Below are 24,481 nucleotides of genomic sequence, written 5' to 3'. Positions count from 1 at the left end.
CCCTCCCCTAATGTCATCCCATTATTTCTGCTATTAACCTTTTATACCACATGAAGTACCTCCTTTCCCACCTCATTTGTACTCATTAGCTATTTGCAGATTTAGCTATTTGCTGACAGCTTTCATCACCCCAATTTAGGATCAGTTCCACTCATCCTGATTTCTTTGCAGAAATCAATTGGGTTTATAGGGGTTGTTCTTTGAATTGGAAATCTAAAATTGAAAGATCATTAAGAATACAGTTTCTAGGCCCAGAGGAGGGTGAGGCTCTTGTACCTTTCATGGTTGCCTGGAAGAGAACATTTCAATAGCTATGACAGCATTTCTTCTTGCCTAATGGTTAAAGGGCCAGTGTGATATAGTGGTTTGAGTGTTGGACTATGACACTAGAGACAAGGATTCAGATCCTCGCTAAGCCATGGCAACTCACTGGGTGACAGTCACACTCTCTCAGCCTTAGAGAAAATCAAAGGTAACACCTCCCCTGGAACAAATTCTGACAAGAAAACCCACGATAAGTTTGCCTTAGTGTCACCATAAGTTAGAAAAGACTTGAAGGTATGCGACAACAACTGACAGTTAGTCCTTTGATTGGGATAGAGATGGTCCAATCTGCAATTTTTGCTTCCTCTTGCATTTAATTTAGAAAACAAAACAAAAAACTAAGGGTATGAAGACATTTGAGAAGACTGTTAAATCCTTCAAAAATGGTAGAACACATTGAGAACCTGCCTGCCCTGTAGCTGTTAAACATTAGGAGGTTTTTTTGGGGGGAGAGAGAGAAGAGGCAGTCAGAACTCAGCACAAATATCATTAACTCAAGTGAAGTCAATTTTATTTGCGTCAAGACAATAACCACTGCACTTGTTGCAAGTACAGTACATACCATAAATATGACCCTCTTAAAATATCGATTCCACCATAATACTGATATTATAAAATACATATCAGTATGTAAAGGAATCTTGTAGCACCTGTGCAACTGTGCAAAAGAAACTGTAGCATAAGCTTTTATAAATTTAATCAATAAAAAGTTTAAGTCCTTTGTCTGTATTGGGACGGAAATTATGCAGCCCTTCAGATGTTGTTGGACCACAACTCCCAATATCCTTAGCCAGTATAGCCAGGGGAGAGGACAGGTAGTTCTGTATTGACCCAGAGGGTAGGGCCAGGTCTAATGGTTTGAAGTTACAGGAGGGAAGATTTTGATTGAACATTAGACGGAACAGCTTGACTGTAAGAGTGGTTCAGTAATCGAACTAATTGCCTAGAGATATAGTGAGATCTCCTCCTCTGGATGTCTTCAAAAAGAATTATTGCCCCATCCACTGAGAACTCCAGAGAATCATAGCAGACTTCATCAGATTATTTCAGTGGCCTGTGTAAGACTATGGGGACATAGCCAAACAATTCTCTGATCTCCGCCACTGTCTACCAGCCCCTAAATGGCCATGGAGTGGGGTGGGAGCTATCACAACATAATAGTGAGTCTTAGGTGATGAGAGCGGACTTTAGTGTAGTTTCATCTGCAGAACATTTACACTACACTCAGTGATGCAGATCTCAGCAGTGTCTGCTATGCTGTCATTTCTTATCTTTTGTGTAACAACAGGTGCCTTCAGCCTTCGGACATGCACAGGACCAAATGCCTCATTCTGGCTCTTGCTGGTATTTTATGGCGTGCAGGTGGCAACAAGAAAGCAGTGGTTACCTTGTGAGTAAAAAGTGCACTAAAAATATATACATTTAGCGGACTTTCCAAGCAAAATCCCCCTTCCCCCATCCTAGTCAGTTCAAACCACTTAGTTTCAATCGGTTTTCCAGGCATTGATTTTTGAAAATAAGAATGATACAGAGTTAGATGGATTTTCAAAGGCCATCTTGCCCAGCCACCTGCTACTGATGCAGAAAATATGCTGCATTCCTATAGGTGACAATGGAGACTCTGTAAAGGTCGCTAATAGAACTCGATAGTTATGTGTCCTCCAAAGACAGCTTTCCCCTATTATTGACTTTCCTTCATATGCACAAGTGTATTGTGTGTATTCTGGCATGTCCTCACAGGGCTGAAATAGCTATTGCCTTGGCTACTTTTAACTCCAGGAGGAAACCTCCCACTGGTCTAAACACCAGCTGGTGGATTGGAGGCAGGGTGAATAGAACAGAGATTTATTTAACTGGAGCTGCAGCAGAGACGGAAGAGATGAAGTTTTCCCATTGAACAAACGCAGTCCTGATCAAAATCAATTCCTTCTTCCCCATAGCCTGCTGTTAATCTCTAACAATATCTTGATGGGGTTGCCAAGATAATTGGCTTCATTTCCAGCTTGACCACTTTGGGTAACATTTATTTGTTGAAATACACAAGGGCCCTGAAACCAAAATGTTACAATATGGAGAGCTCCTGTTCAACTGGTTTCCAGCCAATCAGTCAGGTCCTTTTGCATGATTTTTTCAAAATCCCTCCACCAATGGAAGTCAGTACATATTCAACACTCACTGAGCATGTTCAGTCCTCAAACCCTCACTGGCTTGTATGGAGTTGTCCCTCCACTTAGAGCAGGGATTCTCATGGACCTTTTCGTGAATCAGATAAAAACTATGGAGATCCATATCCCATCTGATCTCAGAATCTAGGCAATGTCAGCCCTAGTTAGTATTTGGATGGGAGAACGCCAATGAATACCAGGGGCTGTAAGCTCTGTTTCAAAGGAAGGAACTGGCAAAACCACCTCTTGAATATGAAAAACCTTTGAAATTCCTAGGGTTGCCATAAGTCAACAGGCAACTACTGAAAACACATACACACATGGGCTGTATATTACTCACTTGTGTTCTAGGAGATTTTTTAGGGTCTTAAGCAACATCCTTCTACCCTAGAGCTCTATTTCAAGGGGTCTATTCCTGCTGAAATTTCTTACAGTCAAGAGGAGAAGTGCCTGCCATGTGCTATTTGCTTTCTATAGCTTCTTTCCTTATCCGCTCCCTTTAGGTCTTCAGGAATGCAACAGTTCACACCTGCAGGGAAATACAAAGCAGATGGCATCTTGGAAATGGTACCATTTTATCTTGACTTTTAACACATTATTTGAATACGTTTTTGCCATTTCTCACATATGTGTAAATACTGTAGATATGAGTGGTATCTTTCCCATTGTGAGCGTGTGAGGTTTGTAATCTGATGTAGCATTCCGATTCCTCCAGGAACCCCAGCCATCCATCAAATGAAGCAAACATGTTTCTAGCCCTTAATGGTCAGAGATGAACTGGGGAATGTACAATTGAGGTCTGGCAAATGATGAGAAGCCAGAGGAAGTTTCCATGGGTCTTTAGATTTATCCTGCTTCCTGTTGCATAATGATTCCTGGACCTCTGTTGGTGAATGTGTGAGCTAGCTAATTCCACATTGCCATTCCCAAAGGAATCCAGCCTCTTCCCTCCAGCTGCACATTTCACACAAAGGCATGTAACAGAACAGCACTAGATTATATTTCCCGCCCCCCGCAAAATGCTGAGATCACGACACTGCCGTGCTTGTTTTCAAGCCAGGTGTAGTTAATTCCACACAAACCAGAAGGCTGCTATCTGGTTAAAGACCATGGCACCCATATCTTCCTCCCAAGATGACTGCTTCCCAATGGAGGGATGTAGAGTAAGAATGGAGAAAAGATTAAGATGGTCCTGGACTGGAGAGATCGTTCTTGCGGAATGAACCTCATTAAAAATACAACACATTTCAATTAAAGTCTGCCCCAGAGGCATCAGTGTTTAATGTTATTTTCTAAGACAGGATCCTTTCAAGCAAGATATCCTCTTTCTCTTCACTGTAGTGTGTGGAGAACTTCTATCCTTCATAAAATACAGGAGGGGAGGCCTTAATTTGTAGGCAACTGAACACATGCTTTTGCATCTCCCATTAAAAGATTCAGAAAAGAGCCTTTTCCCTCCTGAGATAGCTGTTGCCTTTAGAGCGGGAAATAGGGGAACAAGATAGACAACTGGTCCTACCTGGCATAAGGCAGTTTTCTTCGTTATCTATATCATTAAAGATTGAAGGTGTAACAGTGCCCAGATGCTCCAGCCCAAGTGAATGAGAAATTGACCAGCTCACCGTCTGTTGAGTATGCTTTGATTGAAAGTTCCTGCATGGCAGGGGGCATTAGACTGGATGGCCCTTGTGGTCTCTTCCAACTCTATGATTCTATGACCCTCAGACCAATCTTGTTTAGACGCTGTAGGTCATAATCTACCACCAAAAAAGAACATCACCTGTAGTAAAGCAGATTAAGACTTGGACAGGCCAATTCATTCAGAATCCCCATCACCCTAAAATACTATGTTACTTAGGTTGAATTTGCACTGAAGAAATAATGCAGTTTGACATCACTTTAACTGTCATGCTTCCTGTCTGTAGAATCCTGGGATTTGTAGTTTGTTCAGGCACTGGTCTCTCTGACACATAAGACTAAATATCTCACAAAACTACAAATCACAAAATTCCATAGCATTGAATGTCGGTGCAGCCATAATTGCTTAAATTATTTAAACTTACTCTAGAGGGAACATTGTGAACTTTTAATCGTTTAAAATAGTTTAACCATTTAAAATTTGCAAAATTTAAAATTTGTGAATTGCTTCATATTTGGGGTGGAAATAACATGCAGTTTAAAGCATCAGAACTGAGGAAAAAGTAAAACTAACCAGTTTTCATGTTCTTACACAGCAATCATTTGTAACAGTCTCTCAATCAAGGCTAACATTGATCTTCACTGTAAATCATTTGTTCTTGTTCTTTTTAGAGTGGTCTCTATCTTCATGTTTCATTTTCCCCACCACAAATTTCATCCCCCAATTCTTCCTTCACAGCTTGTGTTGTATTCTATGACAACATATGAAGACCTCCTGACATTTCTGCAAGAACATATTCATCAGGTATTAAAGTTAGCCAGGAAACAAGCCTCCTCATTCAGTTCTCTGAAACTTTGTCCACAGCTTGGGAAAGTTACTCTTCAGGAATGCAACTCTTGGAATTTAGAAGCCACTGACTATGCTGGCAGAAAAATTCTGGGAGCTGTCATCCAGAAAAGTAACTATTCCATTTTCTGCCCTTATGAGAGTAAAGTGTAAAAATATTTCTCTCCGTTTGCTTGTTTTAACTGTTCTTTCCTTTCCTTTAAGCTTTTATAGATTACATTTATACGACAGCTTGTTGTTATGTGCTTTCAAGTCTTTTGCAACATATGGCTACCCTAATGGTACCCTATCATGGGGTTTTCTTGGGAAGATTTCTTCAGAAAGAGGTTGCCTTTGTCTTCCTGTGAGGCTGGGTATGACTTTCCCAGAGTCATCAAGTGGATTTCCATGGCCAAGCAGGGATTTGAACTCTGGTCTCCAGAGCCATAGTCCAATGCTCAAATCTCTGCACCGTGCTGGCTTTTCTATGACAGCTTCCGGAACTAAATTGTAAATGCTAAGAGTCAAGAAAGCACATCAGTTACAATGAAATAACAATGAAAGAACAGAACAGACACTGCAATAACTGAACATCATTCAACAAACTCAATTAAAAGCTTTTAAGAAAGTAAACATCCTAAAAATGGTTTCTAAAAACAGAAAAAATTGCCAACTAAAGGAGTTTAGGCAAGTTAGCTCATAAACAGGGTGCCAGTAAAGACTAGATTGGTAGCTACTGAAAACACATGGTAGAAACACAAACCAAAACCTGCCCTCTATTTATATGTGAGGTTGATTTATAGTCGAGTAGAAATGGTAATAGTCCCATTATATTCTCTGCTGATGTAGACTCTTCTGGAGTACTGTGCACAGTTCTGGGTGCCTTATTTTAAAAAAGATTTAGACAAGCTGGAGAGAGCCAGAGTGGCATAGTGGTTTGAGTGTTGGACTCTGGAGACCAGGGTTTGATTCCCAGTTCAGACATAGAAATCCACTGGGTGATCATAGGCAAGTCACACATTCTCAGCCTCAGGGGAAGGCAATGGCAAACCTCCTCTTAACAAGTCTTGCCAAGAAAACCCCATGATAGGGTTGCCATATGTCAGAAGCAAGTTGAAGGCTCACAACAACAATAGACAAGTTGGAGCAGGTTCAGAGAAGACAACAAGGATGATAAGAGGTGTGGAGAACAAAACCTATGAGGGAAGAATGAAGGAGCTGAGTATTTTCAGCTTTGAATGCTGGAGAGTGGGTTGATGGTCCATAAGGCCCCTTCCAACTCTATGATTCTATGAATAGAGTTCAATGAAAAAGATGGCAGAGCAGTAGACTAGGCCAAACATTCATTTCCCTGCAACTGCTTATTTGTCATTCAGCAGATATAATGCCAGTCATTATGCAGTGGATGAAGCTAATTCTGCCAACTTATGCCTTTACCTTCAAAATCAAAACAGATTATTTTACATCCGTCCAAATAATTTTAATGGTGATACATGAACAACTTGAAAGAAGTCAAACCTACATCATAAAAACATATGTTTTGCCTGTGTGAGATTCACTTCTTGGCATTTCTTGGTATAGAGCCACATTTGTATTCAACAGATTGCTGTGTACACTAGACAAACATCTTAAACCAGGGATAGGAAGTCTTTGGCCCTGTAGTTGTTGTTAAACTGCCATCAGTTCCGGCCAGCATTGCCAAATTGGGGGATTATGGGAGTTGTTGTCTAGCAATATATCGAGGCCCTGATGTTTGTTTCCCCCCCCCCCCCCCCCCCCCCCGCTGAAAACAGCTTTGGATTGTTTGATACTGAAAGTTAGGATTTGTAGCTAATTTTCAAGATGAGTATGCTTGAATTGGAAAGATGGTAGAGAAATCTTTTAATAAATTAGATTAACAGGTACATAGTTCTTTGGTTACATCATGAATGTTTGGCTCGAAAGGTGTATCATTCATTCGCAACTCACAACGATGTCATTCTTCCCTCCCCATCTACTGCCTTCCAGTTTGAAGCTGGTCCATATGGATGCATTCTTCTGACTTTGTCTGTGATCTTATCAAGATCTGTTGATCAGTGAGTATATTTGCATTTCTTTCTGACAGATGTCATGGGTCACTAAGCCTTTGGGATATACTTAGAAGATGTATGGCATGGCCAGTGTTTCAAAGTATGTTCCAACTCACCCTAGATGGAATTCCTTAGGCCAATGTTTCTTGTAAATTACCCATCCTGGACCACCCTTGCAGGCACGTCCACAATCATATTTCTTATATCAGATGCGTGCCAATTATATACATTATCCTTCCAGTACATAAGTACAGGGAAAACTTGTTATGATGAAGACAAGGATGTGCAAATCTGTGAAGTCCATTCTGAGCAGGTTGCTGGAATGTAGAATCACTCCAGTCTTCTTCTGGGCAGATTCCAATATTATTTTTTCTTTAAAATGTTTGAATCTGTGATTTATTTATTTAATTTTATTGGTGTGCATTACAAATCACAGCTGCCGGGGGGTTGGGGGATTCCTTGTTTGGACTACAAGTTTCAGAATCCCCTAGCCATCCTGACCAGTTGCTATGTTTGTTGAGGCATTCTTGGCCCTGTAGTTTGCAAAACTAAATTTTGGTATCCTGGGATTTATAGTTTCACAAGGTGTTTGGAATTCTCTGCACTAGCACCATAGTTCTGTATCAAACTAAAATTCCCAGGATTCTGTCGCATGGTATAATGGCTATAAAGTGCTATAATTGTATTATTTGAAAGAGACCAAAGTGGCTGAAACTAACATGCCGATTTAGAAATGGAGCCTATTTTGCAGGCTCCTTTAATAATCCCCCAGGAGTCACCAGTTACCTGTGCCCTGCCCCATTGTGGTTGCCCATCTGTGGATCTGTGTGGACATATTAAAGTAATCTAAAGCACATTGATTAGGCTTTGAACTCATTGCTGCCACTGCATTCATGTCAATATTATTAAACTCTTCATTACAGACGGGGGTTATCTGAGGCTGAGAGAGAAAGCACTTGGCCTATATCCAACTAGTGAGTTTTGTGACTAAGGCTGTATTTGAACTGGGGACTTCAGACTGTTAGTGACAGGGACACTGACTTCAGAGAGAAGTGCAGCAACTTCAAACATACACGGCACGTGAAAAATCATTAGCTCAAGAGCTGACTCTACCTGCACGAAGAAGAAAACAGGGGAATAAAACTACCCCAAGCCTTATCTTCTGTTTACATTGAGGAAGCCTAATAAGTTTATCCCTTATCACTCAGATAAATGAAATGTTGGTTTTTAAAGAGGTTGTGCTAGGCTAGGCAGCATTGGAAGGATCAGGCTGTTCTTTCTTAAGTGGGTTTTAATTGCATATCTCATAATCTTCCCCTTTAGTTTAGACAAATGATGGAAAATAGATGCCTTCACTTTTTCTTATGTGAAAAAATGTGTACCACCAAGCTTCTGGTACAGGCATAGCGAGGGGTAGAAATTTGACATAGCTGGCATAGTTTGGAAGGAGTGCTGAAAAGGCCTGTAGAGAGTTTGCCAGCATTCGGCATAAAGGCAAAAATCACGTTGCCTGGACATTCAAGAAAGAATCAAGCCCTCTTTGTTTATAAGGAGGTCCCAGATCCCCCTTATAAACGCAGTGCTATGGGGACAGACCTAGCTTTGAGGGCTTCCAATGGGAGAAGAATAGGAGTTCCTGTGGATGGCACAGTGTACTGTGATGCCACATGGGTCTCATGCAGGAGACAGAGTTACAAGCAATATAAGACTAGCCCCTCCCATGTTTTCCCTTGCAGCTCCAGCAGCACATCAGGTTCCTTCTCCTCTTGTGGTTTTCCAGGACTGAAATATCATTAATTAGGTCAATAAAGTGGCCCTTGTTTAACCCAACTTCTTGTGCATGGTCTCATTCTTTCATGATAGATCATCATTGGTTTGTTAAATGCACAGGAGTTACTGTGCAACATGGCACCTAGACACCATGATAACATGATACACTTGCCTCAGGACGTGGGAGGGGAGCCCATATTGTGATTTCCTCCTGAGAGGCAGGAGCACTGTTGACATGGCTTTCAACTCTGTCTCTGGTTCTGGTTTGTCCACCGTTGAGTTCAGTGGGTGCATGAGGTTCCAGCTTTTGGTGATAATCATATACTTCTAGCATGTTCTGGCTCCCGCCTGCATGGGTGGGAGTAAAAACCAGTAAAAACAAGAAGCACTTTACTTGCTGATACCTGGTTGTGAGGATGGAATTGTGTATTGATGACTGATTATGCCTTCTTGCAGAACATAGCATGCCTCAGAGAGTTGTGGAGTCTCCTTTGGAGGTTTTTAGACAGAGGCTGGATGGCCATCTGTTAGGAATGATTTGATTCTGTCTTCCTGCAGGGCAGAATAGGGTTAAACTGGAAGGTCCTTATGGTCTCTTTCAACTCTGTGATTCTGTTATTATAAACATGGAAGGAGGTCTCTGATACAGGGGGAAATTGTTAGATGTAGCTTGGAGATGAGAATACTGAGAGGCGATATGATTGTCGTCTTTAAACAACTGATGGGATGTCATATAGAGAAGATGGAGCGAGCTTATTTTTTGCTGTTCCTGAGACAAGAACAGGAACCAGTGAATTCAAATTACCAGAAAGAAAATTCTACCTAAATATCAGGCAAAACTTCTTTATTATTATTATTATTATTATTATTATTATTATTATTAACCTTTATTTATAAAGCACTGTAAATTTACTTCTTCACCGTAAAAACTATTCAACAGTAGAATAAATAGTCTCAGAGGCTAGCAGACTGTCTGATTTGGAGATCTTTAAACAGAGGTTGGATGGCTATGTCCCAGGAGGGCTTTAGTTGTGTTTTCCTATATGGCAGGGGGTTGGATTGGAGACCTCTTGGGGTCCTTTCCAACTTGAACACTACTCAGGGAAGGGGATGGTTCCTTCTTTTTGATAAGAATTATAGCACTGTACTTACTCTGATCCATGGATAAGTTGACCAAGTTTTTGGGGTGTCACTTTTTGACTGAAATTTCTAGACTTATACATGAGTATATATAGTAAATGCCTCCATAAGAATATGAACCCACCACCACCACTACTACTACTCCTTCTATGGATGAGACATCTCCAAGACTCCCTGGCCTCCACTGCTCTACTTAATTCCTATACTTTCATATTTGTAGTCTCCTTAATAGAGTCCATCCATCTAGTATGTGACCTTCCTCTCTTTCTGCTTCACTTTTTATAACATTATTGGTTTTTCCAGTGAGCTGTGCTTTCTCAAGATGTGACCAAAGTACAACAGCCTCAATTTAGTCATCTTGGCTTCCAAGGAGATTTCCAGCTTGATCTGGTCTAACTATTCTGCTGTCAGTTCATCACATCAGGGCATTCCTCCTAATGTTAATCCAAATTCTGATTCCCTGCAGTTTCTGCAAGCTTATTCCCATCCTTCCCTCTGGAACAACAAGACAACATGTCTGTTTCATCTTTTGGACTAAGATGGTTCAAACAGAGCAGTTAATCTACACTGAGTGCAAGATCAGGGTTACAATGATTGTGTAACTTGGGAGAACTTTCTTCTGGCATCCTGTATTCACTTTGAACCTGTGTCCCATGTGGATTAAAGCATGTTTTGAATAAAGATACCCATCTCAGCTTGAAGTCCCAAAGATTTCTTGAAATTTTTAAACTTTTCCCCTTTTACAGTGGATTTCTTTTTTGAGAGGATGAAGAAAACAATGGGCGGTGGGGTCTTTTTTGTTTAATTAAGAAAAGAGGGAGCATCTTTTTTTTTAAAGAGCAAAAAAGAAAACAATAGAATCGAGAAAACAGCTTTGAGTTTCAGGAACGTTGAAGGTCAACAAGAAAAGCTGTCTGATTTGGAGATCTTTAAACCCACTCTATTCTAATCTATGGAAAATGTGATTCAGTCTCATGCATTACTTTACCTTGATCTCAAAACTTGAGTGACTGTGCCTCTGCAGCTACTCTTGTGTTCCTGAAACTGTATCTAACTCCCTCCTGAACAGAACTATGTTTATCTTCACAGATAAGTGATTTACTGTGCATTCTAACATATGCTTATTTTTGGGGCATTCCCATGGGATGCAAGCTACACCTTTATTCACCCATACTGTCTTCAAATTAATACAGCTGTGTTAGCACTTCAGTATTCTATATATTTTGTGTGTGAGTCTTCACATGTTGGGGTTTTGCATATTGGACAGCATGCAAAATAGGGTGCTGAGGTCAAGTCTCAGTTGTAGCACTATTATTCCACTTTAGCTGCCATGGATCCATCCCATGGAATCTGTGAGTTTATACTGTAGTTTGGGGAGGCACTAAAGTCCTCCGGCTCAGAACTCTAAATGCCATTCCCTGCACTTGCAAAACCCAAGATTCTATGGAATGAAACTATGGCAATTAAAGGGAAACTTAAAGTTATTATTGTGTTGCATAAATGTGGACCCCAGGTGTACACAGAGCAACATGCCCTGTGAGGAGAGGCTTAGGGATCTGGGTATGTTTACCCTGGCAAAGAGAAGGTTAAGGGGTGACATGATAGCCATGTTTAAATATCTGAAGGGGTGTCATATTGAGGATGGAGCAAGCTTGTTTTCTGCAGCTCCAGAGAATATGACCTTGAGCAATGCATGCAAAATTTAGGAAAAGAGATTTCAGCTCAATATTAGGAAGAACTTCCTGACAGTAAGAGCTATTCAACAGTCGAATATGCTGCCTCGGACAGTGGTGGAGTCTAATTCTTTGGAGGTTTTTCAACAGAGGCTGCATGGTCATCTGTCGGGGGTGCCTTCCTGCATGGCAGTGGGTTGGACTGGATGGTTCTTGGGGTTCTCTTCCAGCTCTATGATTCTATGTGGGGGGGAAAGTGGCAGAGAAACCTCAGATGATAGAATGAACATTGCCGGTTCAGATTTCAGGATGGACTGTTAGTTAGTTAGTTAGTTAATAATAATAATAAATAAAAATTTTATTTATATCCCGCCCTTCCCACGATCAGGGCGGCTTACAACAGGTTAAAAACAGCACAACAATACAACAATTAAAATACATAACAATAAAAAACAGCAAAAAAGCCCCATAGCCCAACCTCTTGGCCACGGAAGAGGAGGGAGGCCCACAGGGTTTTATTCGGGGAATGCCTGCTGGAACAGGAAGGTTTTTAGGTCCTTCCTGAGTTAGTTAGTAAGTATTGCTAACAACAAACACTCCCTGGAAGTAGAAAACAAACACAGGAAAGGGAGATGTTTTATCCAAATGTACTGCTTTTCTGCTTGCAGGGCTGGGGGTGGGTTTAGAAAAAAAAATGACAGAATTTTTAAAAAGGCGTATCTGTTTGTGAGATGAGCTCCCACTTCCCAATAAACTGTTGAACCATAGTAGATTTGCTACTTTGGAAGCAAGTACCAAAATAAAGCATTTGGCTGAAATCTGAGCTGAATCTGCCAAACAAATTTCAGTTGGATGCTAGAGTTAGCACGCAGGGTGATGCAGATAAGAGGAATGTAACATCCCAAACAGCCTTCAGTCATATAAGATCACCTTAGTATACATCCATTGTGCCTCCTGCCTGTTATGCCAGAGAAACACATCTGTTAATAGTGGCATGAACTGATGTCAAAATGGAACTTTCCTTTGGTGATCCTTCTGCTTTTAGCTGCCCTTTTGTAGAAACTTCCCTGGTAATTATTTCAGATCTTTTTCCTCTTACCAGCCCATATTCTATTTCTGTAGTAATTGTGTGTTTTGTTAATGTTTAACAGTCTGTTGCCATGAAGAAGAAGAGTGAGGTCAGCCACGGAGTATTACTGTTTTCACCCATGGATAGGAATTGTGACAGAGCCAGACCTCATTATTTAGCTTTAAACACACATGTGACTTTTATTTTTGTTAATGGCAAAGAGGAGGAATATTTACAGTAAACACATGGGTGAAAAGCCCGCCTTTGCCTGTCTATGTTGGTATTTTCAGCAGAAGAAACTGCTAACCTTTTACTTTCCGTTCATGGCACCGCACACTGTGGAACAACCCAATAGCGATGAGAAACATTTGTTGTAAAGGCTCAGTTGGGTTACTACTGGGGTGGGGAATTAAGGCATTGCCTATAGCATTCTGCCCCACCAATGAAATTTTCCTTCAGCCCCCACATTTCTAGTGTTGCACAGAGTGAGAACTTGGAAATGGTTCAATACCTCAGACTCTTTTATTGGCTGTGTTTAAATTCCCTTGGTCTACTTTTCGGGCCATTTTCTTGGGATGCCTCAACTGTGTTTGTGAATACTCAACTGAGGTTTTGAATTACTGCAGTGCTAGAAATTTTTGGACTGAAGGGAAATTTAATTGGGCAGCAACATTCTTATTAGAGGAGCAATGCCTTCATTTTGCCTCCTCCCACATCTAAGCTGTACACCAGCAAAAACTACAGACTGTCCTGTCTTTCTATGAAAACCTCAAGCAGATACCTGTCAAAATTTCTGTAAATTTAGAATGGTGAGGAATGCAGATGTGCTGAGAGCAAGTATGAACAGATGCTTTCCCCCATTCTCAAGTCCCCAGATCTTGTTGGGATACAACTTCCATCACTATTCTTCCCTTCTTCTTTCAGGCTCCATTAGTGAAATTACCTTACAGTTGGGAAATTTAGGAGTTTCAGCATGCCTTACCACAAATCAACTTGTTAAATCTTCTCAATACAAGTTGAGTCTCCCTTATCCAGAAATTTGAAATCCAAAATACTCCAAAATCGTCCACATGGATGGCTGAGATGGTGACATCTTTGCTTTCTGATGGTTCAGTGTACTGTACTCAAAATGTGTTTCATGAACAATTTTAAAAATGTAAAAATTACTGTTAGCTATGTTTATAAGGTGTATATGAATCATAAATTAATTTCATGTTTCAACTTGGATCCCATCTCCAAGAGATTCTGTGTATGCTAATATTCCAAAATCCAAATAATAATAATAATAATAATAATAATAATAATAATAATAATAAATTTAAATAATCCAAAATTCAATCAAAGCATATCAGGTCCCAAGCATTTTGAATAAAGGAGACTGAACCTGTAACAATATCAGTACTTGTAGCTGCTAACAGGTACCCCCACCGAAAGCAAATTTTGTTGTTGTTGCGTACATTTCTTGGAATATTTATGCACTTGCAGTTTGCTCTTAGCTTAGCCTGGATTGTTTATTTTGTACCTGATCAGGCTGGTCTATAACTAATAAATTATATTTATGCATGTAACTGTAATACATTATATTCATGCTTGCCAATCAGGGGTGATAGGAGTTGCAATCCACACAACATATGGGAACCCAAGGTTGGGAAACACTGATCTGAAGACCCTGGAGTAGCCCCACTGAGGAAAGGTGGGTAGGATAGGAATGCTACTGAAGACCCAGGAACAGTACCACCAGGCAATGGGCAGTACATATTTCAGTGGACCAGTAGCCCCACTTAAAAATTTCTCATCATTCCCACACAGCTTTCCAGAGGGGGTGCCTATTTTTCCATGTTGTGGGCATGTAACTGTACTTGCCCTGGAAGTGGGGGCTTTAGTACAATCCAAGCTGGCTGTAAATCTTCAAGCCATGTCCTTGATGGCCACTTCCTCGCCAGTACAAATGATGTGAACCACAGATGTTGCTTCTTGAAACGTCTTAGGTAAAACTTAACATTCCCATGCCCATTGGACCCAAGGATGGAATTAGAACTTCCTTCTATTGTCCAGACTCGGTGTCCCACAGCCCCTAATTGACGCATGTTGCATCGGTCAGGTTGTCTTGAGGAAAGCTCTGGGATTTCCACAGTGTGAATGTTCCTGGAGCTAAGAAGTGGCCAGGGGCCAAAGATGTTTCTGGCTGAAGCAATAATACCTTGGATATTTCACTGTTCATATTGTCAAATCATTTCTGAAAATGCTTTGAAAGAGACATTCATCTAATCCAAACTAAGAGAAGATGCTGAGATGAATTAGGATAATCTAGAGTGCGACAAAATGAGGGCATTCTGCTCCCTAAATGAAATGTTCCTGCAGTCTCCACATTTTTAGATTGCAGAGAGCAAGACTCTGAAAACCATTCACACACCCTTCTCTCTGCTGTTTTCGCTTTGCCTTGGTCACTTTGCCTACTTCTTTTCATTGTATCCTTGAACTGTATTCCTAAATGCTAAACTGAAGTTTTAAAAATTACTGTAATGCTAGAAATTTGTGGATTGAAGGAAATGTTCATTTATAGAGGTAGAATTGTCATTTGGGCAATGCCTTCATTTTGCTTCTCAGAGGATGATGATTTGACAATGAATATATTGCATTAATTATTTGTTGTAATTGATTCTTTAAATTACCTTTTGTGGCAGCTGCTAGGGGTTTTTAAGGTCATAGAGCATTCTAGAAAATTGGGTTGGATGCAGAGTTAGGCACGTACAACTGGACTTGCGTCGCTGTCCATATAGGAGCTCCTTCACACACACACACACCCATGCTATGTTCAAGAGACCTTGTTTGATTTTGTGGTAGATGTTAGTAGACTGTAGTAGATGTTGTGATAGATATTGGTAGATCTTGGTAGACATTGTGGTAGATGTTGGTAGACCATGGTAAATGTTGGTGTGAGGCAAAGTTCTTTTTTATGAGCAGAATTTCGAGGACTCAAGATTGCACCCATGCCTTCCACCTACTTTTCAGGGATCCCATCCACCCCCTTGGGTTCTTGTACCACAATCTACTCCTTCCACCCTAATCTCTATATGCAGTATTATCAACAGGCAGGAGGTGTCCACTTTTACTAGCCGCATTGTACACATCTGTATCTGCATTTCATTTTGATGATTCTTTGGTATTATTCTTGGAATCAGATTTTTTTTAAAAAACAGAAAAATACCAATTTTAATATTTGACTCTAGAGGCAGATTTTCAGTCAGATCTTTCTTAAACCATGTATATTCCTCAGAGGTCTTGACTTAATTATTGCAAATGTATAAAAATTGTTTGCTTTTCTATTCTTTTCTTTTTAAGTTGAGATAACATAATAGAAGGGTTGAGGGTATGAAGCAAATGAAAATACAGACCAGTTGTGCTGTGCAAGCTTGTTATAGGAATCTGCCTACTCACAGCAAAATCTGACAATTGTTTTATAAATGTCACAGATCATGGGCTAGAAAAAACTGGATCACACTTTTCAATGTGGGTCTGCCTTTCAATGCTTCTTGAAAGGTTGAGTTAGTACAAAACACAGCTACCAGTCTGCTGTGAATGACTTTTTGGGTTCATAAATCTCAGTAGTTCTTGTACACTGTTTGCCAGTCAACTATTAGAGGTGCATAATTCCCATGTGCTGGCCATTATTTTCAAAGCCCTAAATGAGTTGGGCCCTTTGCGTCCCCATAGAGGCTGGTGTGACATGTAATCTTATATCTTCTTGATGTCAAGTTTTAATAAACAAATGAGGTTTAGTGATTTTGCTGGTTTGATTCAATTTTATCTACTCACTAATCTCAATTTTATGTATTTTTATTATATTATACCCCTATTGTTATGGGTGATTGTTAGCTTCCCAGAGGGGAAAAGTTTGTATACTGACACAAAATTCACCCATGTTAAATAACTAAATAAGTATAACTACTTCACAGTATATACAATTTTAGCTCTTATAGCTCCACCCAGTAAAATCCTGGGATTTGTAGTTTTGTAATGCACTTAGAATTCTCTGCCTGACAGCTTTGGTGCTCACTGGAGTACAAATCCCAGGATTTCATAGGCTGCAGCCATGACAATTAAAGTAGTGTCAAACTGCTGTAATTGTGCAGTGTGGCACAGGGGGACATTATGCATAGGCATGCCCCACAGGATTTTTTTTAAAAAAGATTCTTTTCACAAGAGACCCATCACACCCATAATATGACAAAAACTACTTTTCCTGGTGATTAAGGGAAGAGTACTATTTTGGAACATAAGTCCCCATCATTGGGAAATCACCATACTTTTCTTTTACTCTCAGCTCTGTTGTTTTATTGCATTGCATTTTATTGCATTGTGTATTTATACCAAAGTATTTTGATGATTGTGATCATGCCCTGTTTTTGGTTCTTTGGGGAGAGAGCCAAATTTTATGTACAGACTGGTGGAGGGACTGGAGGAGAGACAGCTTAGCTTTTTCCTTAGAAGAAACATCCTTAGTTTTTAAAATTTCATTTCCCCCACCTCCTTCTCTTCCAGAGTTCGTGAAGATTTTGATGTTTTCACAAACCGGTTGATTGGTGTACATGGATACTGTTCACAGGTAAAAACGAGGAAAGTCTGTATGCACTCTAGAATGTGTTATTTCACTAGTCTGGAGAAGGAGGTAAGGGGACAACAATGCTGTACAATAATCATATCAAAGTAAATAGCACTGTTATATAACCCAGGGTTTGAATTTGACACCTGCCCCCACCCATAAAGGGACATATTCCACTTACAGTGGGTGGTAGGATGAATGAGTAAGCAAGAGAAGCCTAATAGCACTGCAAGCCACTTCTTATACAGTATGGTGCTAAGTGACAGATTCTCTAGATTGGACAATGGTTATCCAGGAAGTAGGCAGACCTTTACTATCAGCCATGTCTCCAGCTACTTTTGGCAGAAGATCCAGTTGCTTTAAGGCAAAATGGGCCTTCTTAATGACAAATCAGACAATCCCTGTACACCCAGGACATTTTGTGGGTCACACCACACCAATGTGTTTTGAGGAAAACTGGTTGATTAAAAAAAAAGCTACAAAATCCCAACATTTTTGCTATAGCAAGGCAAAAATGAAGAGGATTTGATCGAGCCACAGTTCTTGCAAGTTTCCCCAAAACTCACCAGTGGTGTTTGCAAAGGGGTTCAAAAGAGTATTGCAATGATAGCACCATGATATGCATGTTCCAGGAGGAGTCTTCAGTATAAGAGAAGGAGGAGCGAGTATGGAGTTGTTATATAAATATATATATATATATATATATAGAGAGAGAAGAGAGCGGGGGGGGAGGGAGAGAGAGAGTATAATGGTGTGCCCACAAACCACAGAGAGAGTCGCTCGAATGTGCCTCCTCCACCTTGCACTGTTGTTTATCTATGACCGTAAAGAACTACAAGGCAGTTCATTACATGAACTCTCAGACCATGTTTGGACTTCCACTTAGGTTCTTCATCTGTAGCACAAGCAACTGTCCTTACCCATCTGTGGAGAAAGTGGTCCATGGACTTTGTGTGGCCCTGAGCCCAATTTTGGCACATTTCAAAGCTTTTCCAAAGTAAACCCTTCCCCCCATAAAAAATTCTTTTTCATGTAGAAGAAGGCCATGGTTTGAATCACTTATATCAGTACTCTCAAATCCCTAGAAAAATGACCAAAATGGACCAAAAAATTGCAAAGAGTGGGAAGGATGGAAGTAATATTGCATAACTGCTGGGGCACATGAGTGTGGCTTGTTGGGGTGGAATTGGGCCCCATACCTCACAAAGTTTTACACTCCTATCTTACTCCATGTTTTGTTTTTCTTGTGTGCCTTCAACTTGTTTCTGATTTACGGTGAGCCTAAGGTAAATCTATAATGGGTCTTTCTTAGCAAGATTTGTTTAGAAGGGGATCGCCCTCCTTTTGAGGCTGAGAGAATGGGATTTGCCCAAAGCCACCCAGTGGGTTTCCCTGGTTGAACAGGGATTTGAATCACAATCTCCTGGACTCCTAGTCTAATAAAACTCAGACCACTGCACCCCACTTGCTTACTCCCTGGCCATTATCAATGCCAACATCCCTTTATTCTATTTAAACTAGGAGCTGGTTAACCTCCTGCTGACTGGCAAGGCCGTGTCCAATGTTTTCAATGATGAGATGGATCTGGACTCTGGGAATGGCAACATCATGGTTTTAAAAGGCATTGGTGAACGCAGTGATGTTGGATTGCTGTCTCTTTTTGAGCACTATGACGTCTGCCAGGTATATACTACCCATCAGGGATGGGGAAACATTCTTTATTTGTTCCCAGCTTTTTAAAAAAAATGCAGTCAGAAAACCCTACCGGGAAATGTAATAGCCCAACAAGAATTTTGCATTGTTTTCTCTTGAGATTGAATGTCCTGAAATGTGGCAGAAGAATTTATTGTCAGGAGAAAAAATAGTTTGTTGTTGTTGTTGTTCATGCAGAAACACTACTTCTTGTGCAGAAAATTGTTTTCTGTGTGGAAAATGGGTTCCTCCCCTCAAAAACTCATCATCCACACAATAATTGTCTTGCAACTCTTTAAAATGTTTTGATTTCTATTGCACCAGGAAAAAAACACTACTATACTTATTCATCCTTGCATGCAAGGACAAAATAGCTGAGTGTATACATCTTGATTACCAAATGCTTTGTCCATTACAAAAAACTGAAGTTTCACATTTGCAGTAAGATTGTCTTCGCTTTGCAGTCAGTCCAATTCATCTACTTTTCAAAGAAGGATCCCTTTGCAGCTGAGCCACACAACACCCTTATTTAGGCTGTAGTCTTTGTAAAATTCATGATGTGCAGATTTCATTCCTCTGGCTTTATTCTAACCTATGCCTTAATCTTCTGGGATTCTAATCTAATTACAATAATTTCTCAAATTATTTCCATGAGGACCATGAATGTTTGCTGCATCTCTCTTGAGTTTATCACACTAGGGAGGTCCCACAGGAAAACAGGAGTTAAACGAGATTTAAATTGGAGAAAACCCAGAAATGCCCAAAGTTTATGTCACGACATCACTGTTAACATGAAATAAAGTTCAGATAATCCAAACGCAAAGCAGAGAAAACAAGGAACAACCCGAAAATAAAAAAGCTGCAATTTTTTTCTGCTTTGCGTTTGGATTAACTTTGCATTATTTCACTTGGGCAATCCCTAGTGTGATAAACTACTCTAATTTGCAAGTTTTGTTTAAATTAAAATCTTGTTTAACTCCTGTTTTCCAGTGGGATTTCACTAGTGTGATAAACTGCTCTGCTTCGTCATCCCTAGCTTATTGGAATTCCATTTTGGGCAGGATATAAATCCAATAAATGAAATTTGCATGTTATTTTACCAATATAATTAGGTACATTGGCAAACAAGCTGCTTTGACACAATCATATCTAAAATTAAAGTCAAGATTCTTTTGGGATGATGTATTGGCCATGTTAGCTTGGGGATTCTTGACACTCTAGTCTGAAAAAAGATATCCCCCTCCCAAGTTTTCCAACTCAGTCCATTGTTCTGTACGTAGCTCTTTGAAAGGGTTCTATCATGTTATTAAAGCACAGCATCTGGGGGAATTGGATGCCTAGTTAGTAAATATAATCAATGGCAGCAATCCAGAGGGCAGGTCAATGTTGTCTGCTGTCTGTAATAAAACTCCTGGACCTAAATGGGCTGATTTATTAAAAACATGTGCCCACCACTCTATGGTGGGATTCCTAAATCTTTGAATATGCCATAACACATGAGGGAGACAACAAAAAGCCAATAAAATTTCAGCGGGCTTATTTCTTCCATGGCTTGGTTCTGAAGCTGAGAAGGAAAGGAGGAACAGCGGCCTCCTCTCAACCACTGCTGTGTAAACACAAAGAAGCTCAATAATACCCTTTTGATCAATCTGTGTTGACACTGGCATGATAGGAAAAAAATGAATCCAAATCTTTGGAGCTATACACCACACACACCAACACTTATCCTACCCAAAATTTCAGTTTAAATTGATTCAGTCAGCATGGAATTGACTTGTAAAGTAATGGAAACCAGGAGTAGAAACAATGTACCATGGAAGCAAACCCTGGAGACATCACCGAAAAAGCCCACAACTTGGTTCCGATACGTGGATGCCACTTTCACTATTTGGAGCCATGGAGAAAAAGATCTGGCTGTGTTCCTGAACCATATGAACAACATCCACCCCAACATCCAATTCACTGTGGAAAAAGAAAAGGAAGGAACACTGCCATTCTTGGATGTCCTAGTCATCTGCAAACCGAACCAATGTTTGGGTCACACAGTATACAGAAAACCTACACATACAGACAGATACCTGCACAAGACCTCCAACCATCACCCAAGACAAAAAGGAAGCACAATCAAAACACTGGTGGACCGGGTAAAATACATCTGCGAACCCTACTTCTTGGAAGATGAACTGAAGCACCCAGACTGGGCTCTACAGGTGAATGGTTACTCCAGCTCAGACATCAGAAGGGCTGCGAGGCCCAGAAAAACCCAGAGGAGTGAAGATAAGCAGCCACCAAAAGAGAAGGTATTTTTACCATACATCAAAGGAGTCACAGATAGAATAGGCAAAGTGGTGAGGAAGCACAATCTGCAAATGGTTTACAAACTAATGAAGAAAATCCAGCAAATGCTTTGCTCAGCCAAGGACCAGAGAAGAAAAGCCCTCCTCCTGACCACCATCTTGAGGGGAGAGAAGCAGGCAAGAAACAACAGGCCTCTGCCTGCCAAGAATAAGAGCCCTCCTCCCGACCACCATCTTGAGGAGAGAGAAGCAGAGTCATGATGTGTTATGTATTGTTAATCTGATATTGGAAACCGCTTTGATCGTCCACGGAAAAGCGGTATACAAATAAAGATTATTATTAGAGAGACCCTCTCACAACTGCAGGAGTTTACCACATACCATACAGCTGCGGACAAGTCTACACAGGGACCACCAAGCACAGTGTGCAAACAAGAATCAAGGAACACGAGAGACACTGCAGACTGGGCCAGCCAGAAAAATCAGCAGTAGCAGAACATGCCACAAACCATCCTGGGCATAAAATACTGTTTGAAAACACTGAAGTTCTGGACCATGTCAACAACTACTATGTCAGGATGCACAGGGAAGCCATTGAGATCCGGAAACACCTGGATAATTTCAACAAGAAAGAGGAAACCCTTAAAGTAAACAAGGTTTGGCCACCAATCCTGAAAAATATCAAGATGAAGACTCAGCAAATGCAAATGAGAAATCTCCCATGGTCAGGGGTTTCCAGCAGACAATGAGCACTAATCAAGCAGACACTCATCCTCTTTTGCAGACCCTCCCACCCTGAGGCCTGCCATTAGCAACAGAACAAGACAAATGCAAATCACTCCTGCCTTCCCAGGTTCACACAGTGTGTATGCGCACGCGCGCACACACACACCCAACTCCTTTCCAGACAAGCATTCTCTGAAGATGCCAGCCACAGATGCTGGCAAAATGTCAGGAATAAACTCTTCTAGAACATGGCCACAGAACCTGAAAAACCCACAAAAAACTATAGATGCTGGCCATGAAAGCCTTCGACTTCACAGTGTACCATGAGTTGATCCTAAACTCAGTGTCTAGAGAATAGAGAAAGCACCATGGGAGGACTATCCGTGGGTTTCTCCAGAAAACATCCATAGTTCACTTCAGAATATTTGCAGTATTTTATGTGCCTGTCATTCTGTCTTAGAAGCCAGCTAGCTTCTAGATTTTGTCATTTGGAGTTCCTGGTATATCCCACCTTTTCCCTGGCCCTAGAACTCAAGGTGGCTTACAAGAGTTAACACAAACAGAGATTAAAATTCACTTAACTAAAAGCATACAGAAATTAAAGTATTATTAAATTAGCAGTAGAATAAAAAAGCAGTTTAATAGCATTTTTAAAAAAAGCAAATGCATTCAGCACAGTATTGATGGCCCTTTCCCTATGATTGGCCTGTTGAAACAAGAAGGTCTTCACTTGCCTACAGAAGGCTAACCAAGGAGGATGCCAGTCCAGGCTCTCTTAGAAGGGCATTCCAGAGCCTGGGAGCAGCCACCAAGAAGCCCTATCACAGTGGTTCTCAGACTTTTTACCTTTGTAATCCCCCATCTACATATGGACATCACACACACGCACACATGCACACACACACTGCTCAAGATAGTATACGAATAAAAATATTTTGTTTATTTAGTGTGCATATTTTTATCTACCCATTCATGTATACATATATTTCAACATTTTATACAGAAATAGCTCTCATCCTCCCTCAGACAGAGGCTCCAAGTGCCTTCGGTGCTCTATAGACGGGCCCTATGGGGTGCCATCATCACGTGCGAGGGGCGGTGCTTTTAGACACCCCTCGCCCTTCGCATGTGACAAGGCCGTCAAAATGGTGGTGCCCTATACACATGGGTGCCGCTATTTTGACGTGACAGACGCCTAGCGTCCGCATGTCTTGGCATTATTGTGATGCCGCAAGTGCACCATCACAATGGCACCGGAAAAAGAAGCCATTTTTGCAGCTTCTTTTTGTTCTGCGAGGGAGCTGTGCGGTTTGTCCGCTGCGGCTCCCTCGCTCAGCAAACTAGGGTGACGGCAGACCACCCTTTTGGACGGTCTGTATCCCGCCTTCCTTGCCTTTCTGTTCCCCTCTAGAACAAAGTTTGGAAATTGAGGATGAAGAGGAGGAAGGATCAGGGACCTCCAAGTCTTTTGCCTCCTGGGAGCAACTTTCACTCTCCCCACAGTTTGACAACCACTGGCATATTGTTAAAATTGGGGAAAGAGAGAGTTCTTAAGGCAAAAATAGTGTGTGTACTCTTGTACAGAAGGAACAACAGAAGGAAGGGAGCCACCACAGACTTCCATGCTGACCCTCTTCTTGGGTCCATAGTAACTATAATCCATTTGGACAAAAAGATGAGGCAGACATGTTAGGCAGCTCTATCTAGGAAATGTCGGGGTCTCCCTTGGTGAGTTTGGTCATTACCTTTGCCTTCCTGATGCCTCTAGCGATATAATGTGTATTGTTGTTGGATTCACTATTTCCTTATTATTTTTATACATTTTTTCTGGTTGTACCTCAACTATGATAACCAACGACAGATAGATTGCCACATATATTGATTGTGGGAATGCACTCGCTTGGTTTGTCCTGTCCAGTCTTATTGGTGAGTTCCAAATAGAGTAAACCCATTAAATTCCTTTTAACTGGTGAGTCAATTCACAGGTAAAAATCTTATTGATTCAATAAGTCTATTCTAACAATAGAATAGCGAACTAGCAATATAATTCTGGCCTGTGTTTATTCATTTGTGTCTTATTTAAAGCATTTGTTTATTTCTACCTTATCTACATTTTTTACTACTTTTCATTCCTTTCTTCATTTTCCAGAATTTGGCACATGGTCATAGAACACTCTGACTAACCCCCTTTTTTGTCTTCAAACACAGCCTCACCGCCTGGGAGTGTGATTTATTAATGCCAAACCCTTCATCCTCTTTGCAGTCACCCGTATTTTGTTTTTTTACTTTGCTCTGCCAAAGTCTGCTCTGTACTCCACATCATGTTTTCTCTCTTTCTGGCACTTGGCACATCCACTTGCCCTCTGGAACATCTCTCTCAGAACTGTAACTTTTTACAACCAAGGCTGGCATTGGCTTTGCTTGCGCTTCTCGTACGTATCTGTCCTGGATTAAAGACAGGGTGGAAAGTAGTCAGGTGGAGGGGGCAT

The 24,481-nt window shown here is 40.8% G+C and overlaps 1 protein-coding gene across 8 annotated transcripts in view; it reads left to right on the top strand.

The window, feature by feature from the left end:
* MINDY4 (MINDY lysine 48 deubiquitinase 4) overlaps nt 1-24,481 on the top strand; it is a 115,415-nt gene that overhangs the window by 63,975 nt on the left and 26,959 nt on the right. For all 8 annotated transcript variants that reach the window (XR_006104445.1, XR_006104446.1, XM_042472184.1 and 5 more), the window contains 6 exons: nt 1,613-1,714; nt 2,993-3,056; nt 4,867-4,932; nt 6,961-7,028; nt 17,217-17,280; nt 18,799-18,960. Coding sequence is in view for 6 of the 8 variants with exons in the window: in XM_042472184.1 (XP_042328118.1) it covers nt 1,613-1,714; nt 2,993-3,056; nt 4,867-4,932; nt 6,961-7,028; nt 17,217-17,280; nt 18,799-18,960 (526 nt within the window). In the remaining 2 variants the exon portion in view is untranslated. The remainder of the gene's footprint in view (nt 1-1,612; nt 1,715-2,992; nt 3,057-4,866; nt 4,933-6,960; nt 7,029-17,216; nt 17,281-18,798; nt 18,961-24,481) is intronic.

Source organism: Sceloporus undulatus, chromosome 6 (assembly GCF_019175285.1).
Source record: "Sceloporus undulatus isolate JIND9_A2432 ecotype Alabama chromosome 6, SceUnd_v1.1, whole genome shotgun sequence".
Lineage (NCBI taxonomy): Eukaryota > Metazoa > Chordata > Lepidosauria > Squamata > Phrynosomatidae > Sceloporus > Sceloporus undulatus.
The sequence above is the reverse complement of the archived record's forward strand: the minus strand, read 5'-3'. Positions and strand labels throughout refer to the sequence as shown.